Source organism: Paroedura picta, chromosome 2 (genome assembly GCF_049243985.1).
Source record: "Paroedura picta isolate Pp20150507F chromosome 2, Ppicta_v3.0, whole genome shotgun sequence".
Lineage (NCBI taxonomy): Eukaryota > Metazoa > Chordata > Lepidosauria > Squamata > Gekkonidae > Paroedura > Paroedura picta.
Window position 1 is genome coordinate 25,336,882 of NC_135370.1, and position 21,271 is coordinate 25,358,152.

The 21,271-nt window shown below is 49.6% G+C and overlaps 1 protein-coding gene across 1 annotated transcript in view; it reads right to left on the reverse strand.

The window, feature by feature from the left end:
* Positions 1-17,829, reverse strand: part of TMEFF2 (transmembrane protein with EGF like and two follistatin like domains 2) — a 299,702-nt gene extending 281,873 nt beyond the window's left edge. Inside the window, exons 1-2 of the mRNA XM_077319507.1 lie at positions 17,330-17,829; positions 15,045-15,154 (exon numbers count right to left, since the gene is read on the reverse strand). Of these exons, the coding sequence (XP_077175622.1) occupies positions 15,045-15,154; positions 17,330-17,534 (315 nt within the window). The 5' untranslated portion in view covers positions 17,535-17,829. The remainder of the gene's footprint in view (positions 1-15,044; positions 15,155-17,329) is intronic.
* Between the last annotated feature and the right edge of the window lie 3,442 nt (positions 17,830-21,271).

Genomic DNA, 21,271 nt, shown 5'->3' on the forward strand with positions numbered 1-21,271 from the left:
TGCAGAGGTCAGAGGAGATGTGTATTTAGCATAGATAGATAGGAACTTCCTGATCATTTTCAGATCATCTCCTCCAGTATCCTGACTGGCTCAACAGGAGACTTCCTGCTTTTGGAGCACACTTCCTCCCTGCTTGCCTCCAGAACAGCTGTTGAACAGAGGAATGACTGCAGCTAGATAGATAGTTATGTCTCTCTCTATATATAGGTGTTTCTCTCCTGAATCAAAATTATTTTACTCTTCAAACAGCCTGGTGCTCTACATTCTCTGCATATTCAAACTCTGTCAACATGGGGGGGGGGGGGAGTGGACTTGAAGTAGGTGCAAGCTGTTCCAGAAGACAATTTGAGACCAAAGGGCATCAAGGAGAGAGCCAACTTGGTGTAGAAGTTCAAAGCAGCAGGTGGCCTCTAATCTGAAGACCTGGGTTTGATTCTCCAATCCTCCACATGCAGCCAGCTGGGTGAACCTGGACTAGTCACAGCCTTGTTAAGTTTGTTCAGTTTCTGGGCCCTCTCTTTCCAGGGGTGGATCACAATGCTTCCCAAACCATGGATGGATCACAACACTTCCACAATACAAACAAAGGATCCAATTTCACCACCACTTGCCCATGACTTCTTAATTCTGCCTTTGGATGTGGAGCCTGGGGAAGGCAGGGATCTCAGCGGGGGGGGGGGGGGGCAATGGCACAGATTCCACCCCCAAAGCATCCATTTTCTTCAAGGGAACAAATTTCTGGAGCCTGGAGACAAGCTGTAATTCTGGGGGACCCCCAGGTCTTGCCTGGAGACTGGCAACCATATACTACTTGCATATAAGCCGACTCGCGTATAAGTCAAGACACCTAATTTTACCACAAAATCTGGGCAAACTTATTGACTTGCATATAAGCCGAGGGTGGGAAATGCTCCATCATCACAGGTTCCCCCATCCAGCCTCCCCCCCCCACAACAAATACAAAGAAGTCAAGAGGATGAAGAGCTAGTGGTTTTTGTACCCCGCTTTTCACTAGCCAAAGGAGCCTCAGAGCAGCTTACAATTGACTTCCCTTCCTCTCTTGATGCCAGACACCCTGAGAAAGCTCTGACAGAACTGCTCTGTGAGAACAGCTCTGGCAGGAGAACCAAACAGTGTCCCCCAGGCCAGCAAACCAGAGCAGAATAAAGTTGGCAACCTAGTACAACAGCTACCAGCCTGGGAGAATGGACAACTCTAACTACAACTGCAGTGTCCCCCCCAGAACAGAACACTGAAATAAAGAACTGTTAAAATCAACTTTTAAAAGAAATACAACCCCAGGAAAAGGCATACAATGCTGCCCCTCAGATAAAAGAGGAAAGAAACGCAAGGAGAAAGAAACAGTAAATCCCAACGCACCCCCAAAATCCACCCTACCTCACCCACAGAAACCAAAAGAATAGTTTGGGAGAAGTAATTAAGAAGAGGGAGAAGTGAAGGCAAAAGGGAAAAAAAAGATCAGAGTCCCTCAGTCAAACCGTTGATGTCCTACAAGCTGCCAGAGCAAGGTCAGTTTGCAGTACACATTTGCAAAAGGCAATGCAACAATTGGCTGGCTGGAGCAGGCTTTTATTTCAATTACCGTATAAGGCGAAGAGGGCTTTTTCAGTGTGAAAAAGGTGCTGAAAGAGTGAGGTAGGATTTCCAGCATCCAGGGTCAAGTCTACCCTTTGCCTTTTATCCTCTCCCAACCAAATAAACTCCTCCCCTCTAAATTGTATTTGATTTCCATTTTGATTTTAGGTGCTTTAAATCCCCCCCCCACACACACAACATCTGCAGTGACTCTACCTTTCCCCCACGATATCCAGGAGTGGATATAAGTCACTATATTTGAAAAACCAGCATTTAAAGCCCTCAGTATAAGTGTAGATGTTCTGCATTTTGCAGATTAACTTCCTGCCCATGCCTGCAATGCTGATGTAGCAAAGCAGTCTTCCCTGATTGGCCAGGGCATCAATTCAAAGATTTCCAGTTTCCCAGTTACAAACTTCCCTCCCAAGACTTATTTTTGCCCTCATTTTGGGATCTCCAGAAGCCCACACTTCTCTCAGCAGAGATTTGCCTCTTGGATTAATTTCCCCCTCCTCTGTGAGGCTGCTGTCTCCACCCCCCCCCCTGTTCAGCTTCCTGCTGCGCTTGGCTCCCCTCCCCACTCTGAGCTTCCCCAATCAAGTGCAGAACACTTTCTGTTTCAATTGGGGGGGGAGGGATAGGAAGGAGGAAGACCCAGGTTCAAATCGATCTGAATTCAGCAGGATCCACAGCAGAAAAAACAAAGTAAGTGCAGAACCAGCCCAGGTGGGGCCCGGAGAACCCTGGGAATTAGAATCACACTGACCTAGAAGAGACCACAAAGGGCATCCAGTCCAGACCCCTACCTTCTTGAGGACTTAAAAATCACACCTTCCTGACAGGTGCTCATCCAATTGCTTCCTAAAGACTTCCAACTAAGGAGACTCCACTACCCTCCGAGGTAGCATATTCCAGCTACGGACAGCCCTTGCAGTCTGAAAAGGCCTTCTAATATTGGTCTGGGACCGCCTTTCCTATAATTTGGCTAATCTCCAGATAATAGATATCTGCTCCTCTGGAGGAAATGGCTGCTTTGGAAGGTGGATTCTCTGGCATTGTGACCCACAGAGGCTCCTGTCCTTTCCAGGGCCCATGATGCACATGCTGGATAATGCACTCCCAACGCACTTTTGCAGCTGAATCTTCCTGTGCGGAGCAGGATAATCTACTTCTCAAGTGCATTGAAAATGCATTATCCAAAGTGTGTGGAATGGGCCTAGGCTCCATGCCCAAATCGCCAGGAGTTTCCCAATCCGAAGATGGTAACTTGGTGGCATTTCGCCGTGCTATGGTCCCTCTTAAAGAGCCTCTTGTGGCGCAGAGTGGTAAGGCAGCCACCTGAAAGCTTGGCCCATGAGGTTGGGAGTTCAATCCCAGCAGCCGGCTCAAGGTTGACTCAGCCTTCCATCCTTCCGAGGTCGGTAAAATGAGTACCCAGCTTGCTGGGGGGTAAACGGTAATGACTGGGGAAGGCACTGGCAAACCACCCCGTATTGAGTCTGCCATGAAAACGCTGGAGGGCGTCACCCCAAGGGTCAGACATGACTCGGTGCTTGCACAGGGGATCCCTTTACCTTTACCTATGGTCCCTCTTCTCCCCAAATGCCCTCTTTCCCAAGCCCCCTCTTTGGAATCTCCAAGCATTTTCCAAGCTGTGTTGTCAACCCTGGGGAAGTACTGAGGGAAGGTCTGAGCAAGGCAGTCCTGCAGCGGAGAGAGCTGAAGGAACCGGATTCGTAAAACAGCTTTGTCAAAAGTGTCCAGCCCCCCGAAGCCAAGAGCTCTGGAGGGCCGATGGGCTTTTATTCACCAGACCCAGACGTTCCATAAATAGTTAGCATTAAGGAGCGGGGGGGGGGGGGAATGTTCCCTGGTTCCCTACTTCCTGATCGCTTCTGCTCCTGCCACCGCTTTGAGCCGGTGCCACAAAATGCTTTGCAAGACAGTAACTTTCAGCTATAGTAACATAATTTCCCTGGCTGCCAAATTGCCCGCGGAGGAGAAAGGAGGTTACGGGGCCCATTGTGCTGGATGTCTGGGGAGGTCAATGGATGAGTCGGGCTGTGCCAAAAGACCGGCGCTGACAGCGCTGGAGAAAAAGCGCATGAATTGCAAATCCGGCACTTGGCTGGCCGCAGGTCTGCCAGGATTCCTGATGATAATGTTATGGAGTTGCTATAGATCGCGGTTGGAAAGGGAGGGGCCGTGATGGAGGCGGTCTCAAAAGAGAGGAAAAGGACCTGCTGCGACGGGAGAGTCGAGTAGTGTCTGAGTTTCACAGGGGGAGAGGACAGGAAGAAAAGAGAGAAGGAGAAGAAAAACAAGAGTTGTTTCTTGTGCCCTGCTTCTCACTACCCAAAGGAGTCTCAAAGCAGCTTACGCCTTTCCCTTCCCACAACAGACATCCTGTGGGGTAGGTGGGTCTGAGAGAGCTCTGAGAGAACTGGGACTGGCCCAAGGTGACCCAGCAGGCTGCATATGGAGCAGTGGCTCTCAGCCTTACCTTCGGTGGCGGTGGCATGCTCGCGGGCTGGCAGTGTGCACAGGTGCGCGGGTGTGCATGCACGCACATGCACACAACAATCAATCAAGCACATGCACGCAACTATCAAGGCGGTGTAGAGGCAGCCTTTGCCACAGCTCCTCCGCCTCTGTCACCACCCGCCTCCCGCCACATGCCGCCTGACACCGTGGGCCACCACCACCACCACCACCATGGTCAGCAACCTGGGGACCCCGGGGAAGGTTGAGAACCACTGCTATAGAGGAACAGGGAATCAAGTCCAAATTCTTCAGATTAGAGGCCACCCACAACTCTTAACCACTATACCACACTGGCTCTCTGGAGAAAATGGATGAATAAGAGAGCCAGATTGGCATAGTGGTTAGGAGCGTGGACTTCTAATCTGGCAACCAGCTGGGTGACCTTGGGCTCCCCACAGCACTGATAAAGCTGTTTTGACAGAGCAGGAATATCAGGGCTCTCTCAGCCTCACCCACCTCACAGGGTGTCTGTGGTGGGGAGAGGAAAGGGACGGCGAATGTAAGCTGCACTGAGACGCCTTTGGGTAGAGAAAGGCAGCATATAAGAACCAACCTTCTTCTTTTTATATCCTGCTTTTCACTACCCAAAGGTAGTCTGGTGATGAGTGTTGTTTCCGGGAGAAAACCACGCCCCACCTGGAACTTGGCAACCCTATGTATCTTTACGATTGCTAACCTCCTGGTTGCACCTGGAGATCTTGTGCTATTATAACTGATCTCCAGATGGCTAAGCGAAAATGACTGCTTTGCTGGATGGACTCCGAATTGCCAGGTTCCCTACCTCACTGGCCTCTTGTGGCGCAGGGTGGTAAGGCAGTAGAAATGCTGTCTGAAGCAGTCTGCCCATGAGGCTGGGAGTTCGATCCCAGCAGCTGGCTCAAGGTTGACCCAGCCTTCCACCCTTCCGAGGTTGGTAAAACGAGTGCCCAGCTTGCTGGGGGGGAAACGGTAATGACTGGGGAAGGCACTGGCAAACCACCCCGTATTGAGTCTGCCGTGAAAATGCTGGAGGGCGTCACCCCAAGGGTCAGACATGACCCGGTGCTTGCACAGGGGATACCTTTACCTTTACCTTTTACTACCTCACTGGCAGAGGGTAGGGTTGCCAGCTCCAGGTTGGGAAACTCCTGGAGATTTGGGGGTGAGGGTGGGGAGGGCAGGGACCTCAGTGAGGTCCAATTCTATATTGCCCATCCTCCAATGCAGCCCTTTCCTCCAGGCAAAATGATATCTGGAGATGAGCTGCAATTTCAGGGAATCTCCAGGTCTCCCCTGGAGGTTGGTATCCCTAGTGGACCCCTCCCCACCCTCCCCAGGCTCCACCCCCCAATATTTTTCAGGAATTTCCCAACTCAGAGCTGGCAACCTACAAACTTCCCAAGGTAAATTCCTAGAAGTGAAAGGATGATTTCACGTACCCACATACTCATGTCGGCTCTTACTGCCTCCGATTCAAGCATGGAATAGGGGATTGCCCAGTGGTTGCTTTTCTCCTTATTTTCCCTTCTCCCCTCAAGTGTTTCTGTCCAGTGAGCCCAGTTAGCATGAATTCAGCTCCTTTTAATCTATCTTGGCTTCCCCAAAGCATCCTGGGAACTGTAGTTTAGTGAGAATGTTAAGACTCCTTTGAGAGCACTGGTCCCCTAGAAGAATTGTAATTTGTTGGATTCCACATATGGCAGAAATGACATTGAACCAGACTGTAATGTCCGCAAGGTATTCACCAGGGGCAATTTCTCTGGCTCCTGATCACTTTTAGGGCTGTCAGCCCCCAGGTCTGGAGGTGTCCTAGAATATGACCTGATCTCCAGATGTCAGAGATCAGTTCCCCTGGAGAAAAGAGTGGCTTTGGAGAACAGGGTCTGTGGTGTTATACCCTGCTGAGGTTCCTACCCCTCTCAAAACTGTGCCCGTCCCAGGTCCGGATGGAATATGTAAGATCTGTAGTGTGCCTGTTTCAAAAATATATGAAGAATATCCTATAGGGGGCATTCGAGGACATGTGTATTTAGCATAGTTAGATCTGATGGGCTCAATTGGAGACTTCCTGCTTCTTTGAGCACACTTCCACCCTGCTTGCCTCCAGAACAGAATGAATGCAGAACTGTTAGATAGTGAGTAAGGTCTCTCTCTCTCTCTCTCTCCTCTCTCTCCTCTCTTTTTATACTTAGTTTTTTATCTTCTAAGAAAAAAACTTTTTATTTTTTACTGCAGCTTGGTGCTGTTCTCCTCTTTGCAACCTCTGCCAACAGGCTTGACCTCTAAATCTCTTTATGGTAAGTACTGATGACAACCACAGCCAAATAGATCACCATGAATGTCTTCGTTCCAATCTTTGGGATATATAGATCTTAACATTTAACCCAGCAGGATTAAAGAACATCTTTGGGGAAAGTACTCCAATTCATAAAGAATCGTTGGATGTTATAATTCTTCTGAAATAGCCACCCCCTTAAGCATGATCTCTGCTCTTCCATGCCAAGATCTTTCCCTCCTAGGTCCTTAAACTCGCTTTATCATGGAAGGAACCGTTCCTATGGACATAAGTGTCTCCAGCTCTGGGTTGGCAAGTACTTAGATATTTATTGATTTTATTTATAAACCACCCTCCCTTGCAGCTGAGGGCGGTTTACAAATAGCATAAGAATCTGTAACAGTGGGCTTGCTGTTATAATAACGTGCTAAGGGCAAAGTGGGTGGAGAGTGGGCATGGCCTGTCCAAGGCAGGGCCCAATCGGGACACGCTTTTGCCCAGCCTTGCACAGGCCCTGTCCACTGCCGCCCACCCAGCTGGCCAGGGGCTCTCTGCTGGTATTACTGGCAGTTTGCCCCTGGACACTCCCCAGGACACATGTAAGTGCCATGGGGGTGGGGGACTCCATTCCCATTAGCCCGGGACAACAGGATCCAGTGGGGGGAGGGGGGGTTTCCCTTCCTGTTGCCCCGAGGTGGCGAGAGGGTTTTGCGGGCCAATAGGCACCCCCACTGGTCGTGCAGAGCAGTAAGAGGGCTTTGTGGGACAATGGCACGCTGGTGCGTCCACGGAGCTGGCAGGGGTGGGGCGTCCTTTCACTTACCCCTTGGACCGCTTTCAAAGCCCATTTTTAAAATGGGCTTTGATACTAGTAATGCAGTATAATTCAATAACTCAAACGCAACAGTAACAGCAGTGTCAGTAACAGTTCTGTAACGTCTTCCATAAGGGTTCCAACACTACCTAACTATAACAACGCCATCCTGTTGACTATGGACCCATAGGTTGGTTGATTTGAGGGGTGGACCTGAGAGGGGTGGGGTTTGAGGAGGGAGGGGCTTCAAGGAGGTAGAATTCCATAGACCCCACCTTCCAAAGATGCCATTTTCCCCAGGGGGACCGCTCTCTGTCACCTGGAGGACAGTTGTAATATCAGGAAGAAGAGAGCTGGGTTGAATGAGTCTCAAAGTGGTTTGCAATCTCTTTCTCTTCCTCTCCCCACAATGCTCCTTGAGCCTGTTCACACTTTCCTCATGCAGTGTGATGGGCAGGAAATGGCATTCCCCAAAAACCACAGCGTAGCTTTCTGTTCCGGTTTCAAAATCACAGTACGGACATACCCCAAAGCATCTTGGCAAAGCTAAGGAGAGCCAGCATGGTGTTGTCGTGAAAAGTCACTGCTCCTGATCTGGAGATCCGGGTTTGACTGCCCACTCCTCTGCATGCAACCAGCTGGGTGGCCTTGGGCCAGTCACAGTCCTGCTAGAGCTGAACAGCAGCTCTGTCAGAGCATTCTCAGCCCCGCCTATATCACAGGGTGCCTGCTGTGGGGAGAGGAAGGGGAGGTGATTGTAAGCCGCTTAGAAACTCCTTCGGGTAGTGAAAAGCAGCGTATAAAAAACAACTCTTCATCTTCTTCTAATAATAATAATAAATTAATTGCCCTGCTGCTTTTAACCCCAGAGATATTTTTGACATGTGCCCGTCTAATTCCAAGGACCCCAAATGTAAACCTGACTATCGATCAACTTACTCACCTGCCCTGATCTGCCCAAAGACATAACAGATGGAAATCGCATGAACAGCAAGGAAACCTGATCAATAAAGGCAATATATATTTAGCTCTTATGGTGGACGGATGACGTAAAGCAATCCTGTTGAGGTTTCAAGGCAAGAGATGCTCAGAGGTGGTTGGACATGGCCTGCTGCCTCTGCCCAGCGACCCTGGAGATCCCCTGGTGGTCTCCCATCCAAATAGTAGCCAGAGTTTAGCTTCTGAGATCTGACAAGGCTGCCTCAGCCCGGGCCATCCACGTCAGAGCAAATTGGAGCTGGGAAATGCTGCCAAGTCACAGATGGCTTAAGGCAATCCTGTAGGGCAGGGGTAGTCAACCTGTGGTCCTCCAGATATTCATGGACAACGATTCCCATGAGCCCCTGCCAGCAAATGCTGGCAGGGGCTCATGGGAATTGTAGTCCATGGATATCTGGAGGACCACAGGTTGACTACCCCTGCTGTAGGGTTTTCAAGGCAAGGGATGTTCAGAGGCGGTTGGCCATGGCCTGCCTCTGTGTCACAACCCTGCTATTCCTTGAAGGCCTCCCATCCAAATGAAACACTGGGCCAACTCAGCTTAGCTTCTGAGATCTGACAAGACTGGGCAAAACAACCAGTCAATGGAAAGCAATTGACAAAATTTCCGGTAGTACCAGCTTGCTTTCGAAGGCTGACCTCCATTTCTGAGGGTTATTTCTCCCCCTCTCCCCCCTCCCTTTGATTTATTTCTCTTCCTTTTCTGAGTAGCTTCCTCCCCTGGTAGTTTTAGTTTGCTTTTGCCTTGGGTTCCTTTTCTTTATCCACGTGATGGATGGGGGACATGTTTTTGCCAAGATCTCTCCTTCCTCCCTCCCCCCCCCCCCCAACAACAACTGTAGCCAGGAGTTTGTTCCTTTCAGTTTAGTTTATAGCTCTCTGTTTTGACCTCTGCGCTGGGGGAATGTTTCCAGTCTCTGAAAATTTCTTTTTGAAAGGGTTGCTGAGTCGTTGAGTGACATTTCTTTATTTCAGAACCAAGTTCGAGTCAAGTAGCCCCTTGAATTCCAACCAGGTTTTATTCTACCAGTTTAGGAGTGCAGACTTCAAACTTGGTGAGCTGGGTTTGATTCCCCACTCCCCCACATGCAGCCAGCTGGGTGACCTTGGGCTCGCCACAGCACTGATAAAACTGTTCTGAACAAGCAAGAATATCAGGGCTCTCTCAGCCTCACCCACCTCACAGGGTGTCTGTTTTGGGGAGAGAAAGGGAAGGTGAATGGAATCCGCTTCGAGACTCCTTTGGGTAGAGAAAAACAGCATATAAAAACGAACTCTTCTTCTACCTCACAGGGTGTCTGTTGTGGGGAGAGGAAAGGGAAGGTGAATGGAAGCCGCTTTGAGACTCCTTTGTATAGAGAAAAGTGGTATATAAGAACCAACTCTTCTTCTACCTCACAGGGTGTCTGTTGTGGGGAGAGGAAAGGGAAGGTGATTGGAAGCTGCTTTGAGACTCCTTTGGTAAAGAAAAGCAGCATATAAGAACCAACTCTTCTTCAAGGTGTTGGCTTTTGTGTGCATGCACGCTCCCTTAGGCACCACGAAATGGGAACGACCAGGCCAAACATATGGACAGAGGCTGAGCAGTTAAGGGTCATACAGCATCATGAAGATGTCGAACAGATTCAAGGAGCAAGCAGGAATAACTTAGTTCATATCAGGCTTTCTCAACCAGGCAGCCCTGGAAGGGTTTCCCAAAAGAGTGGAAGTTAATTTTTAATATATATTTCAAATGTGTTAAACATTTATTGGGTGGTCAGAGATGGTCATGTCGACCCCCCCCCCATGGCCAATGATGGACCTGGAGGGGATGGGAAGGGGAGGAGTCCTAGGTGGGCATGTCCACAGCTATGCTTCCCAACCATATTCTGCATGATCACAGCACTTCTGGGGTTTCTCAAAGCCTGAGGACTATTTCAGCAGTCAACGGTCAAAAAGTTGAGAAAGCCTGATTTATATGGTTACCATTTGTTTAGGTTTAATTCGCGAGGGGGGGGCAGAATGAAGGAAATAAATATGTCAAAATTTGTGATTGGTGGGCAGATGTATCCTGAATTATGGAATGCTGGGGATAATTAACTGAGACCTTGCTCTGAGTCTCCGTCCATCCCCTTTCAAGCGTCTTCCATCTTTCTCTGTGAGTGTAAGCCGCTGCATGGTGCAACAGATCTACATTTTATTAAATGTTTATCACTTTGTATGTATTTTTACATATTATACAGTATTGTATACGGCTTGTGTTTATGTATGGCCGTAATGATCTCCTCTCCACATCGATCGTGATTAGAGCTTCTACCTCTGAGGAAATATCTGGAGATTTGGGGGCGGAGCATGGGAAGGGGGAGGTTCGGGGAAGAGAGGTTACCTCAGCAGGGGACAGTGCCAGAGTCCAGCCTCCAAAGCAGGGGTAGTCAAACTGCGACCCTCCAGATGTCCATGGACTACAATTCCCACGAGCCCCTGCCAGCAAAAGCTGGCAGGGGCTCCTGGGAATTGTAGTCCATGGACATCTGGAGGGCTGCAGTTTGACTGCCCCTGCTCCAAAGCGAGAAGAAAGAAAGAAAAACTGGGCTACACCCAGAAAACGTGCCAACTGAACAAAAATGGGGGGGGGATGACAGTTTGTCTGGGACTTCTGACTTTGGTCAGTTGATTGCTGCATGCATTTTTAAAAACCTCACTGCATCATTCTCCACTGTAAAAGAATCTAATTGCTGTGAACAGTTCCGGCACTAGGTGAATGTTTCTGTTCAGTATTTAATTCATATGCTATATATTTTCATCGTCTTGCTTCATGTCCAATCTATAGTTTATTTATCTTATGCTGTATATCGGCCAACGTGTTTCTGAGATTAATTTTGATCCTGTCTTTTCAATGCTATTTTTAATCACTTTGTCATAACATAAACCGTGGTGTGTTTCTATCATCTGTACTCAATATAAAACGGTGCGGGTTTTATTTACAGATCCCTCCTGGCGAAGCCTGCCCAGCAAAACTCGCAGGAACTTTGGAAATTACACCTGTCATCTACCACAACAGCCTCCAAAGCAGCCATCTAGGTCATCCGGAGATAATCCGTAATTGCAAGAAATCTCTTGGTGCTACATGGAGGTTGGCAACCTAAGTAGACTCCCCTTTGCCACCCATGACCCCCATCTGTACTTCCTTTCCCTGCTCCCTCACTTGTGAGGACTGTGCCACTGCAATAGGATTGTGGTTTGTTATGCCAATAAAGGTTTCTGATATCTGATAGGCATTGGTGAATGGCGGTCCAGGTGGTCGTGAGCAAAGAACGGGGAGGAGAAAAGCTGGGCTTTTGTACCCCGCTTTTTACTACCTGAAGGAGGCTCAGAGCAGCTGACAGTTGCCTTCCCTTTCCTCTCCCTCCAAAAGACACCCTGTGAGGTTGGTGGGGCTGAGAGAGCTCAGAGAGAACTCAGAATGGCCCAAGGTCATCCAGAAGGCCACCTGTTTCTCAAGGAGGCTGACAATCGCCTTCCCTTCCCCTCCCCACAACAGACACTTGGTGAGTCAGGTGGGGCTGAGAGAACTCTGGCTGCCTGTGAAGGAGGAGGAGGAATGGGGAATCCAGGTTAGAGGCCGCTCCTCTTAACCAAGACACTATGTGGCTCTCAAAGAAGGTGGGAGAATATGTGAGCAGACAGGGAAAGGGACACAGGAATGCGAGGAAAGGACCTGGTGATGGACAGAAGGATTCTCCTTTGTCTTCCCAGGAACCCTTAAAACCCAGAAACTGGATCACCAGGCTCTATGAAATTGGGGGACTCCTGCTTCATCAAATCCCATTCCAGAGTTTCCCAATCAGGAGGAACAGCTGGCCTTCTCTTGGTGAAACGGTTGCAGTCCCCTTGTCCATTGTGGGTGTCCTGACCTTCCCTAAGATGCATCTATGGTTGCCAACTCCAGGTTAGGAAATTCCTGAAGATTTGGAGGGGAGGCTGGATTTTGGGGAACTCAGCAGAGTGGTGTGATACCACACAGCCTGTCATCAGTGGTTGCGGCTTTCTATTGGAGAACTGATCAGCTGTAATTCTGGAATAAGCTCAGGCCCCACCTGGAGATTAGCAACCCTATCTACACAAATAAGATTTCCGCCCCCTCCCCTGAATATACAATATTTTGTCTGTACTCACATGTCAACAGACCTTTATCGAATATTTATTTTATTTGTTTATATTTATATTCCACCCCTCCCCAAATTATTTTATTTTCCAGGATGGGTTCAGAAGAGTTGAACCAATCAAGATCCACCAATGGGACTCAGCTTCCAAATTCTTCTCTGATTCATGTTCTCCTAACTTGCCCTCCTTCCAAAGACCTTGGTGTGGTCCCATGGGTCTCCCCTCCTCTATGCTAGTTTCAAAACCATCCTATCAAGGAAAGGTGGCTAAATGAGAGAAACTGCCCCAAGGTCTTCCAGTTAATTTTGTGATGGGGGGCTTTGGCTCCATGGAAGAAGATCTACCTTGCACGCAGAAGGTTGCAGGTTCAATCCCTGGTATTTTCAGTTAACAGATCTAGCAATTAGGTGGTGGGAAAGATCTCTGCCAAAGATGCTAAGCAGACTATACTGAGTTTCATGGACCAAGAATCTGATTCAGTATAAGGCAATGTGTTTGGTATAGCCCATGGCTCAGGGGTACCACCCCTTGCTAGGCATGCAGAAGGTCCCAGGTTCAATCCCTGGGATCTCCAATAAAAAAGAACCAGGGAAAGACCTCTGCCTGAGACCTTGGAGAACAGCTGCCAGTCTGAATAAATACTGATCTTGATAAGACTAGTAGTCCAATTAAGTATAAAGCAACTTCATTCAGGAAGCCACTGTAGCTCAGTGGCAGAGCATCTGCATGGCATGTAGCATCTCTACTGAAAAGGAACAGGCTGTAGGTGATGGGAAAGACCTCTGCCTGAGACCCTGGAGAGCTACTGCTGGTCTGAGTGGACAATATTGACCTTGACCTTGATGGACCCAAGTTCTGATGCAGTATTAGACAGTTTCATGTGTGTTCACTGGAAATGAGGCCCAACACACCACACAGCTCAGCTGTATCCTACAACACGCCCTTTGCCTGACAGAAGAGTAGCAACAGCCTCTCTCTAGACACTGAGGATAAAGGTTGACAGTTTCGTAGGGAGATGGACTAGCTGACAGGAAATTAGCAGTGGTGGTTTCACAGCTGTACCCAAAACACACTGAATCGATTTAGAACTATTGACAGTGGATCCCTGAGTTCTCCTGGTCTGCACATTTGGGAGTTCCTGCTCGCCACGAGGAATAAGATAGGGTGGTCCATTCCAATAAAGCCAACAAGAAGGGACCATTGTTCCTTGGGAAACAGCTTCTGTCTACTCCTTGGCCATTATGAACGTCACAACAAATCCTTCCCCATGTTTGCTAACTTTAGACTAAATTCAAAGCCAAACTGGAAGAAGAAACGGTGTCTTCTCTCTGTCGCCTTTAATTTCAGTGCCAGAGCCCCTGGAGTTGAGGCCTTTCCCCACCAGGCAAAGCTACAAGGACAGAGCATTAAGTCCATCACCAGAGAAGAAACAACTTTCAAACACGACAGGCTCTTATATACAGTCTCTTGTAATTCCTTTTCTCCTCCCGACAACGACATTTCGCCCTTAATGCAATCGGATACAGCTTTAGGGATCCCTAAATAATGTACGACGTGTATGTTGAATTTTATTAGCACGAAAGACAACTTCATGCTAACGCTGAATTTCAGAGCTAGGTAGGTGCCGGTTATGAAACCCCGCACAGACTTATACCTGCCCAAACCTAATAACATATCTTGCAGCCTGTGGTTCTTGTGACACTGAACAGTGATATTTTTTTATGACTAGGTAACTAGATAGGCGAGAAACCACAAAAGAGAACCCCCAAGGCCATAGAGAATCTACCTTAAAATGCACGCTGCTCCAGTATACAGGCTCAAGGTGCGTCAAAATATGCAAGGACATGACTTGAACACTGAAACATAACTCCCTGCCACAGTTCACAAAACGTGTTTTGTGGGTTTGGAAGGAGCTGAAATACTATTTCCCCCCTGCATTAATGTGATATACATCCTGCGTTAATGTCTGCTTCTCATCTTACTGGGACAGAGATTTATTGCCTTCAAGAAAACCTGCTTCATATTTGGTAGTGGATGTGCCAACTACTGGAATCAGGAGAGGGGGAGGGGTACTTCCTTCCAGGGACCAATTACGTACGTCTTCATCCATAATTCAAAGCACCCAGAATATTTCGGCCTGATCCTTTTCAAGACTCTCCAACCCCCTTAAAACTCAGTGGGAGCTCTGCCATTGCTTCCACTGGATATGGACGATGAAACTCACAGCATCTCAACTTTCCTGGGGTTCTGATCCAGTTGGGTGGGCTCTCTGTCCCCCTTTAATGAAGCCACCTGGTTTCATAGGACAGGATGCCCTGTCCTAGTATAGAACTGGCGAAGAAAAATGACATGCAAAACTGAACTTCCACGTCAACTTAATGACCCAAGGCCTTGTGCATGTAAAGGCAAAAAATAATAAATAAATAAAAATTCTCGTTTCAAAAAGCAGTTACACCTCTGCACCTGCGTGTCTTGAACCTCCCCAAAGGCATGCTTAGAATCACATCTACAGTTTCCCAGAGAATCTTCTCCTGGCACCAGTTCGCTTGTCCAGCTCTTTTAGCCAAGCTGCCAGGTTTTCGATCTGACTCCTCTGCATGCATGAATTGCCAAGTGATGGGGTTGTAAAAGGAGATTCCCCCTGATTTGTATTCTCATTAGTGAATTAGAGGAATGAGAGATCCATCTTCTTACCTTGAACTGACAGACGCAAGTCACTGTGTCTCCAATCCTTAAGCACTCCCCGTCAAATTTACAGGTATTGGTGTCGCAGAGAAAAAGATCGTTTTCTCTGTCATCGTAACCTCAAATGTGGAAGAAGGGGGGAAAAAATTGCTGTCAGAGTCATTCCGGTGAAGGAAATGATACAGGTTGATTGCTTTTTAATGTACACAAGATGCACCACCTCCTCGACGAAGCAAAATGCAATCCAGACACGCTGCCTTGTCGTTTTCACTTTTGCCCTGGAATTTGCGATCCCTGACTCTCCCAGTCCTCCCCCCACCCCTTCACACACACCCCGCTTTCTGCCAAAGTGAAATTTCACACCCCTTTCTGCTCTCCTCTATTGGATGGTCTGGTCCCATGGTTTAGACGTCTAAACTGACCCTTTCTCCAGGCAGCACCATAACGAAGCCCCTTAATAATAAAGATAAACAGGCAGTGAGCTTTTTGTGATAGGGTGTCTGATTCCAATGAAGATTGATCACCTCCAGGTTAATAGGAAGGGTGCCAGGTTCTATACAAAGCTGCTGAAATAGCCCCGGTTCTTTTCCTTCAGGTTTTTTTTTATTTTTTGACCGACAGGCTAGCAGAGCTGGCTGAAGATTCAGTTCACGAACGCCAGCTCGAATTTCAGACCTCGGCTAGCTGCCTTCCTCCTCCTCGGGTGTGTGGTGCAACTCTCCAGCAAAAAAAAAAAAAAGCCATATTTAGGTTTCGGATCCATTAAGCCTGAATCCCTATTGATTTTTGTTACTGTTCTCATGTCCTTAGCCGTACGTTAGCTCAGTGTGTTTACCACGATGCTCAAGAACACGCCAAGAGCAGAAGAGACTTATGGCTCTTACATGCAAGAAACACACAACGCACCGAAGCGTAGCACGCCTGTTCCACACCCTTAGTCATTTCGGGAGCACTTTTGAATGTCAAAAAGCTAGAGTGTCGGCCCCCAAAGACTGCGATCTCCACCCCCCCACACACACCCCGCCCGGCAGCAATTGTTCTAACGTGGAAACGCCGGGGTCCCTGTGCGTTCTGATCTGACTTCCAAATCAGAGAAAATCAAAGCGCAGGAAGAAGTCAATGACTCAGATCCATACCCAATAGATACTCCTCAGAGAGGAAACGTAGGGGTGTTCAAAGTACAGAGTTACACGTTATTATTAGCAAATGGCATGCTGCATTAAACCTCACAGTATCTGTGTGCATCTGGATAGAGATAAAGCCCCTTCAAAAAAGAACCACCGGGGAGGTTGCCGAACAACGCTCTGCAAACTGGGCTCCTGCAGGAAGCCGTAGATGCTCCGGAGGGAATGACAATTAACCTATTGAGGACAGAGGCTGATCGTACGAAAGATACAACCTGGCGGAGAGGGGCAATAAAGTCTCTTCCTCATTCGATTAGCATTTCTCACTGGAGATGAGCCTGGCAAACGCCACCGGGAGCCAGGACTGAAATGGATCAAGTGACCACGAAAAGGCTCAGAACGACTCCTTAATGACGGCCCTGTGGAAGAAGGGACGGGCAAGGGGAAGAGCCCAGGGATTTGGGACCCTGCACTTGGCCCCTTGGGGGCTCAAATACCCCATTCCGGTGTATTTAACCTCCCGAATGGGCAGATGTCTCTATCATCTATCTAATCTATCATCATCATCTCAAAGTTGTAAGGAAAAAGGGATCGGCACCCAACAAAATCCCCCCCCCCCAATCAAAAAAACGGGAATGAACGAAAGGGAGGGGGGAGAATTTGCTTTCCAGGTTCTCAGACTCCCTGTTTCTTGGAAAGGCGAGCCAAGCTACCCCGGCCGGCCATCGGCGCTTCTCCGGGGGTCACCACTTGATTTATGGCCGGCTCTTTCTCCTTCACTCTCCCTCCATCCCCTCCTTCCCCAAAGGGGCTCTAACTTTTAGTACTGGGAAATAATATATGGGAGGAAATTAAAAAAAAGAAAAAAGGGAATTGTCCAGTAACGCCTTTGGCAGACCCCATCCCCAAATCGAGCCTAGGTGAGGGCAGAGGAAGAAGAAGAAGAAGCCGGTCTCCAGCCAGAGTGGTCCAAGGTGGGTGGGGGCTCCGAAAGACCCACCGAGACGGTCCAGAGGGTCCAGCGATGTCCAGCCAGGTGTTTGGGGGGCTATCGGAGGTGTTTGGGGGGCTGTCAGAGGTTTTTTTGGGGGGGCTGTTGGAGGATGGAAAAGACCCCCCCCCCCAATGCCCGCCCTCCCTCCCTCCCTGGGTCTCTCGATCCCGGCTTACCGGAGCAGTTCCAGCCGGTGGGCGTTTGGCAGTCGCTTAAGGAGGTAGGGAAGGCGGCGAGGCTGGGCGTCCGGGCGAGCAGGAGCAGCGCGACGGGCAGCAGCAGCGGCGGCAGCAGCCGCAGCCGGCGGAAGGAGTCGCCCAGCGTCCAGCCGGAGCCGCAGCCGCCTCGTCGCCCTCCGCCGCCGCCTGCCGCCCGGCCCATGACTCGGGAGGTGCGCTGCGCGGCGGCCAGAGGCGAGCTCCCTGGAGCGGCTGGGACGGCTCCCGGGCGGGGCTCCTTAGCATCCCGGAGGCGCCGGGCGGCGGCGGAGGCAGGGGCGGCGGAGGCGGCGGCGGCGGCGGCAGCGGAGGCGGCTCACGCGGAGGCCGCCCGGGCCGGGCCTGGGGGCGTCGCGGCCATGCGGGCCGGAGGGCGGCGGGCGAGTCAAGGCGCCGCTGGCGGGCCGGCCGTCCGCCGCTCGCGCCGCTGCTCCTGCCGCTCGGCCGGCCGCATCCCTCTGGCGCGTGGCGCGCGGCGGCGGCCCCCGCTCAGGCGCCCGGCGCGTCACGTGGCGCGGGGCGGCGGCGCTGCGGATTGGCCGAGCGGGATGCAGGCGCCGCGCGGGGAGGGAGGCGAGAGGCTGGACCACGGCGAGGCTCGGGACGGACGGCGCGCGGAGACCCCTTCTCCCATGCCAGGGATGGGGGGCGGGCAAAGCGTGGAAAGAGCCCCCACCCCCAGTCTGGCCAGGGGCGTGGGGGGGGAAAGTTGGCCGCGGGAGCAGCCCGTCTGTGCCCGGGCGGGGGAGTTGGGGCAGGCTGAGGACTGGGGAAGGGTTTGGGGACCCCGTCCCCGGCGTGGGACAGTGCTTGAGGAGGGGTCCCGTCGGCAGGGCTGCCACGCGCAGGGGGGAGAGCCACCCGCCCTCCCCTCCAGATTAAGGATTTCAAAGTTCCGGGTCCCAAAACTTCAAACGCGTTTTTTTGTTTTTTTAATATATATATAATTTCAAGGAGATGGGTGGAGGGGAGAAGGTGGGCGGGACAGGAGAAGTAGATCGGACACCGAGGACTATCCCCACCGCCGAGCAGCGGAAGGAGGTGACTTTTGGCCAAGACAGATTCAGGCGTGATGCCCCTCCCGGTCTTTTTTCACCTTGGATGGAAGGTCTGGAGGAAGCGCCCCCCCCCCAAGAGAATTCCTTCGGGCTGATCTCCCAGAGAGCAGAGGGACCTTGAGATTAACCCTTGCTAGATCAGATCCCCAAAGAAGGGACTCCCTTGCCTTCACTCCCCCCCCTCCCCGAGAACTCCCTTCCCCCATTCAGTTGCACAGGCCCAGCGGAGTGTCTGGAGGAAGGGGGGTTGTTTGGGTATAGTCAAATTCTGTTTTGTCTGGCTTGCGACCCGGGCAAGGGACCTTTCTCCAGGGTCCGTGAATGGTTCTTGGATCGGGGCCCTCTTCCCTGCTTTTCCTTCCAAGAAAATGCCACGCTCCCTGACTCAACGAAAGAAAACTGGAAGAGATTCCCCCCCTCCATCGTCCCCCCCACCTTCCCCCCTCCCGACTCCTGCATTATTTCCATGCAAGAAAGCATCACTACTCAAATCCAGGTAAGAACTGCCACACACCCTTACAGAACACACACACACACCAATGACTGCAGCAATTAAAATCACAGCTCCCCTCCTCCGGAGCTGTGGCATCTTCATCCCTCAGCTGCACGCTCCAGGAAGACTGCATTAAAAAAAAAAAAAAAGGGAGGAGAAAAAGACACAGAGAGATCAATTTGCCCAGACGGCATCGGAGAATCGTTTGCTAGGCACAGCGGCTTACAGCCTATAAGGAAGCTGAGAAATACCCATTAAAGGCAGAAGCTGTCATCCAATATCCTGGGGTGCAAGAAGCCAAAACAGGAGATCTTGCCTTCAGCTGCTGCTGCAGCTGCGGTTATGGCCCTCTTCGACTGGAGGAATGGCAGAGACACGTTCTTAGCAGGGATACGGGTGGAGTGGCTTGAAATTGACCGGCTGGCAACTAATCGAGACCAGGAGAGAAAATTCTAAAAGGTGCATTAAACTAAACGAAAACCAAGTGTTTGTGCCACAACTGCGCATGAAGGAAGGAGAACCTCGGGGGAACTCAGTGCTTCTGCTTACAGCGGGAAGGAAAAAGAGAGGGGGAGAGATTTATCTGGGACTCTCGGTAACCCTTAACAGCTATAAAATGGATTTCTAAGCACATGCATAATAATAATACAAGCTTGCATTTATTAAGAAGACGAGGGAGGAGAAGAAGCAGACTCCTGGCTTTAAAAGAACAAACTCCAGCAGAGCTAATGACATTGAAATATTAGCAAGTGAATATGTATATATTAAATTCTCTTTCTATATCTGACCATTTCTCTGTTTGTCTTCCCTGAATTATTGATCAGTGCAAAAAGTGTCACCCTCAGCGTAATCGGTGGGTATTTTTCTCCTTTTGCATTTGCTCGCGCATAGGCTAAAGATGCCGTAGCCACCAAGTAACACCACCATGTGGCAGAAGAACATCAGTCACTGGATATTGCATTATGGAAGAAGCAGTTAAATAAATAAACAGCTCCTAAATGTATCCCTAAACTTAGAAGCTGTCCGCGAGAGGAGAGAGACGAAAGATGGAAGGGGGGAGGGAAGAGTTCACAGGATTATGAGTTAGAGTGTTTTAAAAATGCACAGTGGTCAGGTTTTTTTTAAAAAAAAAGAAAGAAAGAAAAACCAGGGTTATTGATTGTGAGAACACTCTTGGAGTAAATGGCTCGAGGGCAAAGTGATTTACCCTGGACAGTTTTGCCCACGATGCAACCACCTTGTTATGGGTCTGGCAGATGGCTGGAGTGGGGAACCCCTTGAGAAATGCCACATGTGCCATCTGAGATTTCACAGGGGAAGAAAAACAGATATAAAATGTAAGAGGTAAATAATAGATGCCGCGGGCAGGATATCGCTAAATACCTTCCCCCTCCCAGGTTCGGAGGAAAGGTCAAAGCTGAACATGAGCTGAACTAGGTCTACACAGATGTAAGAACCAATGGATCCAATGAAGCGTGCTCCCAGGAAAGCATTCTTAGAAATACAGTCTTGGAGCACAACATTCAAGCCTGGAAGCACCTTTAAAAAGACCAACTAAATTTTCTAGGGGGGGGGGGTCAGCTTTCACGAGTCAAAGCTCACTTCATCAGACGCAAAGGAGAGTGAAGAGCCATCAGTCCTTGTATCCAGGGCAGAAGGTGCAGGGGGTGTTACCAAGAAGGACCGGTTGGGCTCAAGATGTAGAAGTCCAATAAGAAATGTGCCATCTCTAGTCTTTTGCACCTGAGGTCTTAGGAGAGTGTCATTCTGTTTAGGATGGCACTGTTGAGGGCCAAATAGAAAATTGAGATCTGGAACTGTGGACAGGATGTTGGAAAGATGGCAGGAAGAGGAGTGCAAACTACTTTTTATGGAATTAGTCCTGGGAAATCACAGACGCTCTGTCTGCTTGTAGTCCTTCCTTCCTTCCTTCCTTCCTTCCTTCCTTCCTTCCTTCCTTCCTTCCTTCCTTCCTTCCTTCCTTCCTTCCTTCCTTCTTTCCTTCCTTCCTTCCTTCCTTCCTTCCTTTCTTTCTTTCTTTCTTTCTTTCTTTCTTCTGTAATTTCATTAGCTTTTATACTCCTGGATTTTGCTGGCCAGTTTTAAAAGATTAATTTTAGGTTAATTTTATTAATTTTATATTTTATCTCACATGCTGAGTGACCTTAAGCATGCCTTTGAAGAAGTGGCATATGAATGTTTTCAGCAAGCAGACTTGATAAGAAAGAGGAACATCCATTTCAGAACTTATGTTTCATGCCTCCCATTCTGCTGTCACATTTGGTTGCCTCTTGGCATTCCATTAAGGTCTCCAACTACAGGTTGAGAAAGTCCTGGAGATCTGAGGGT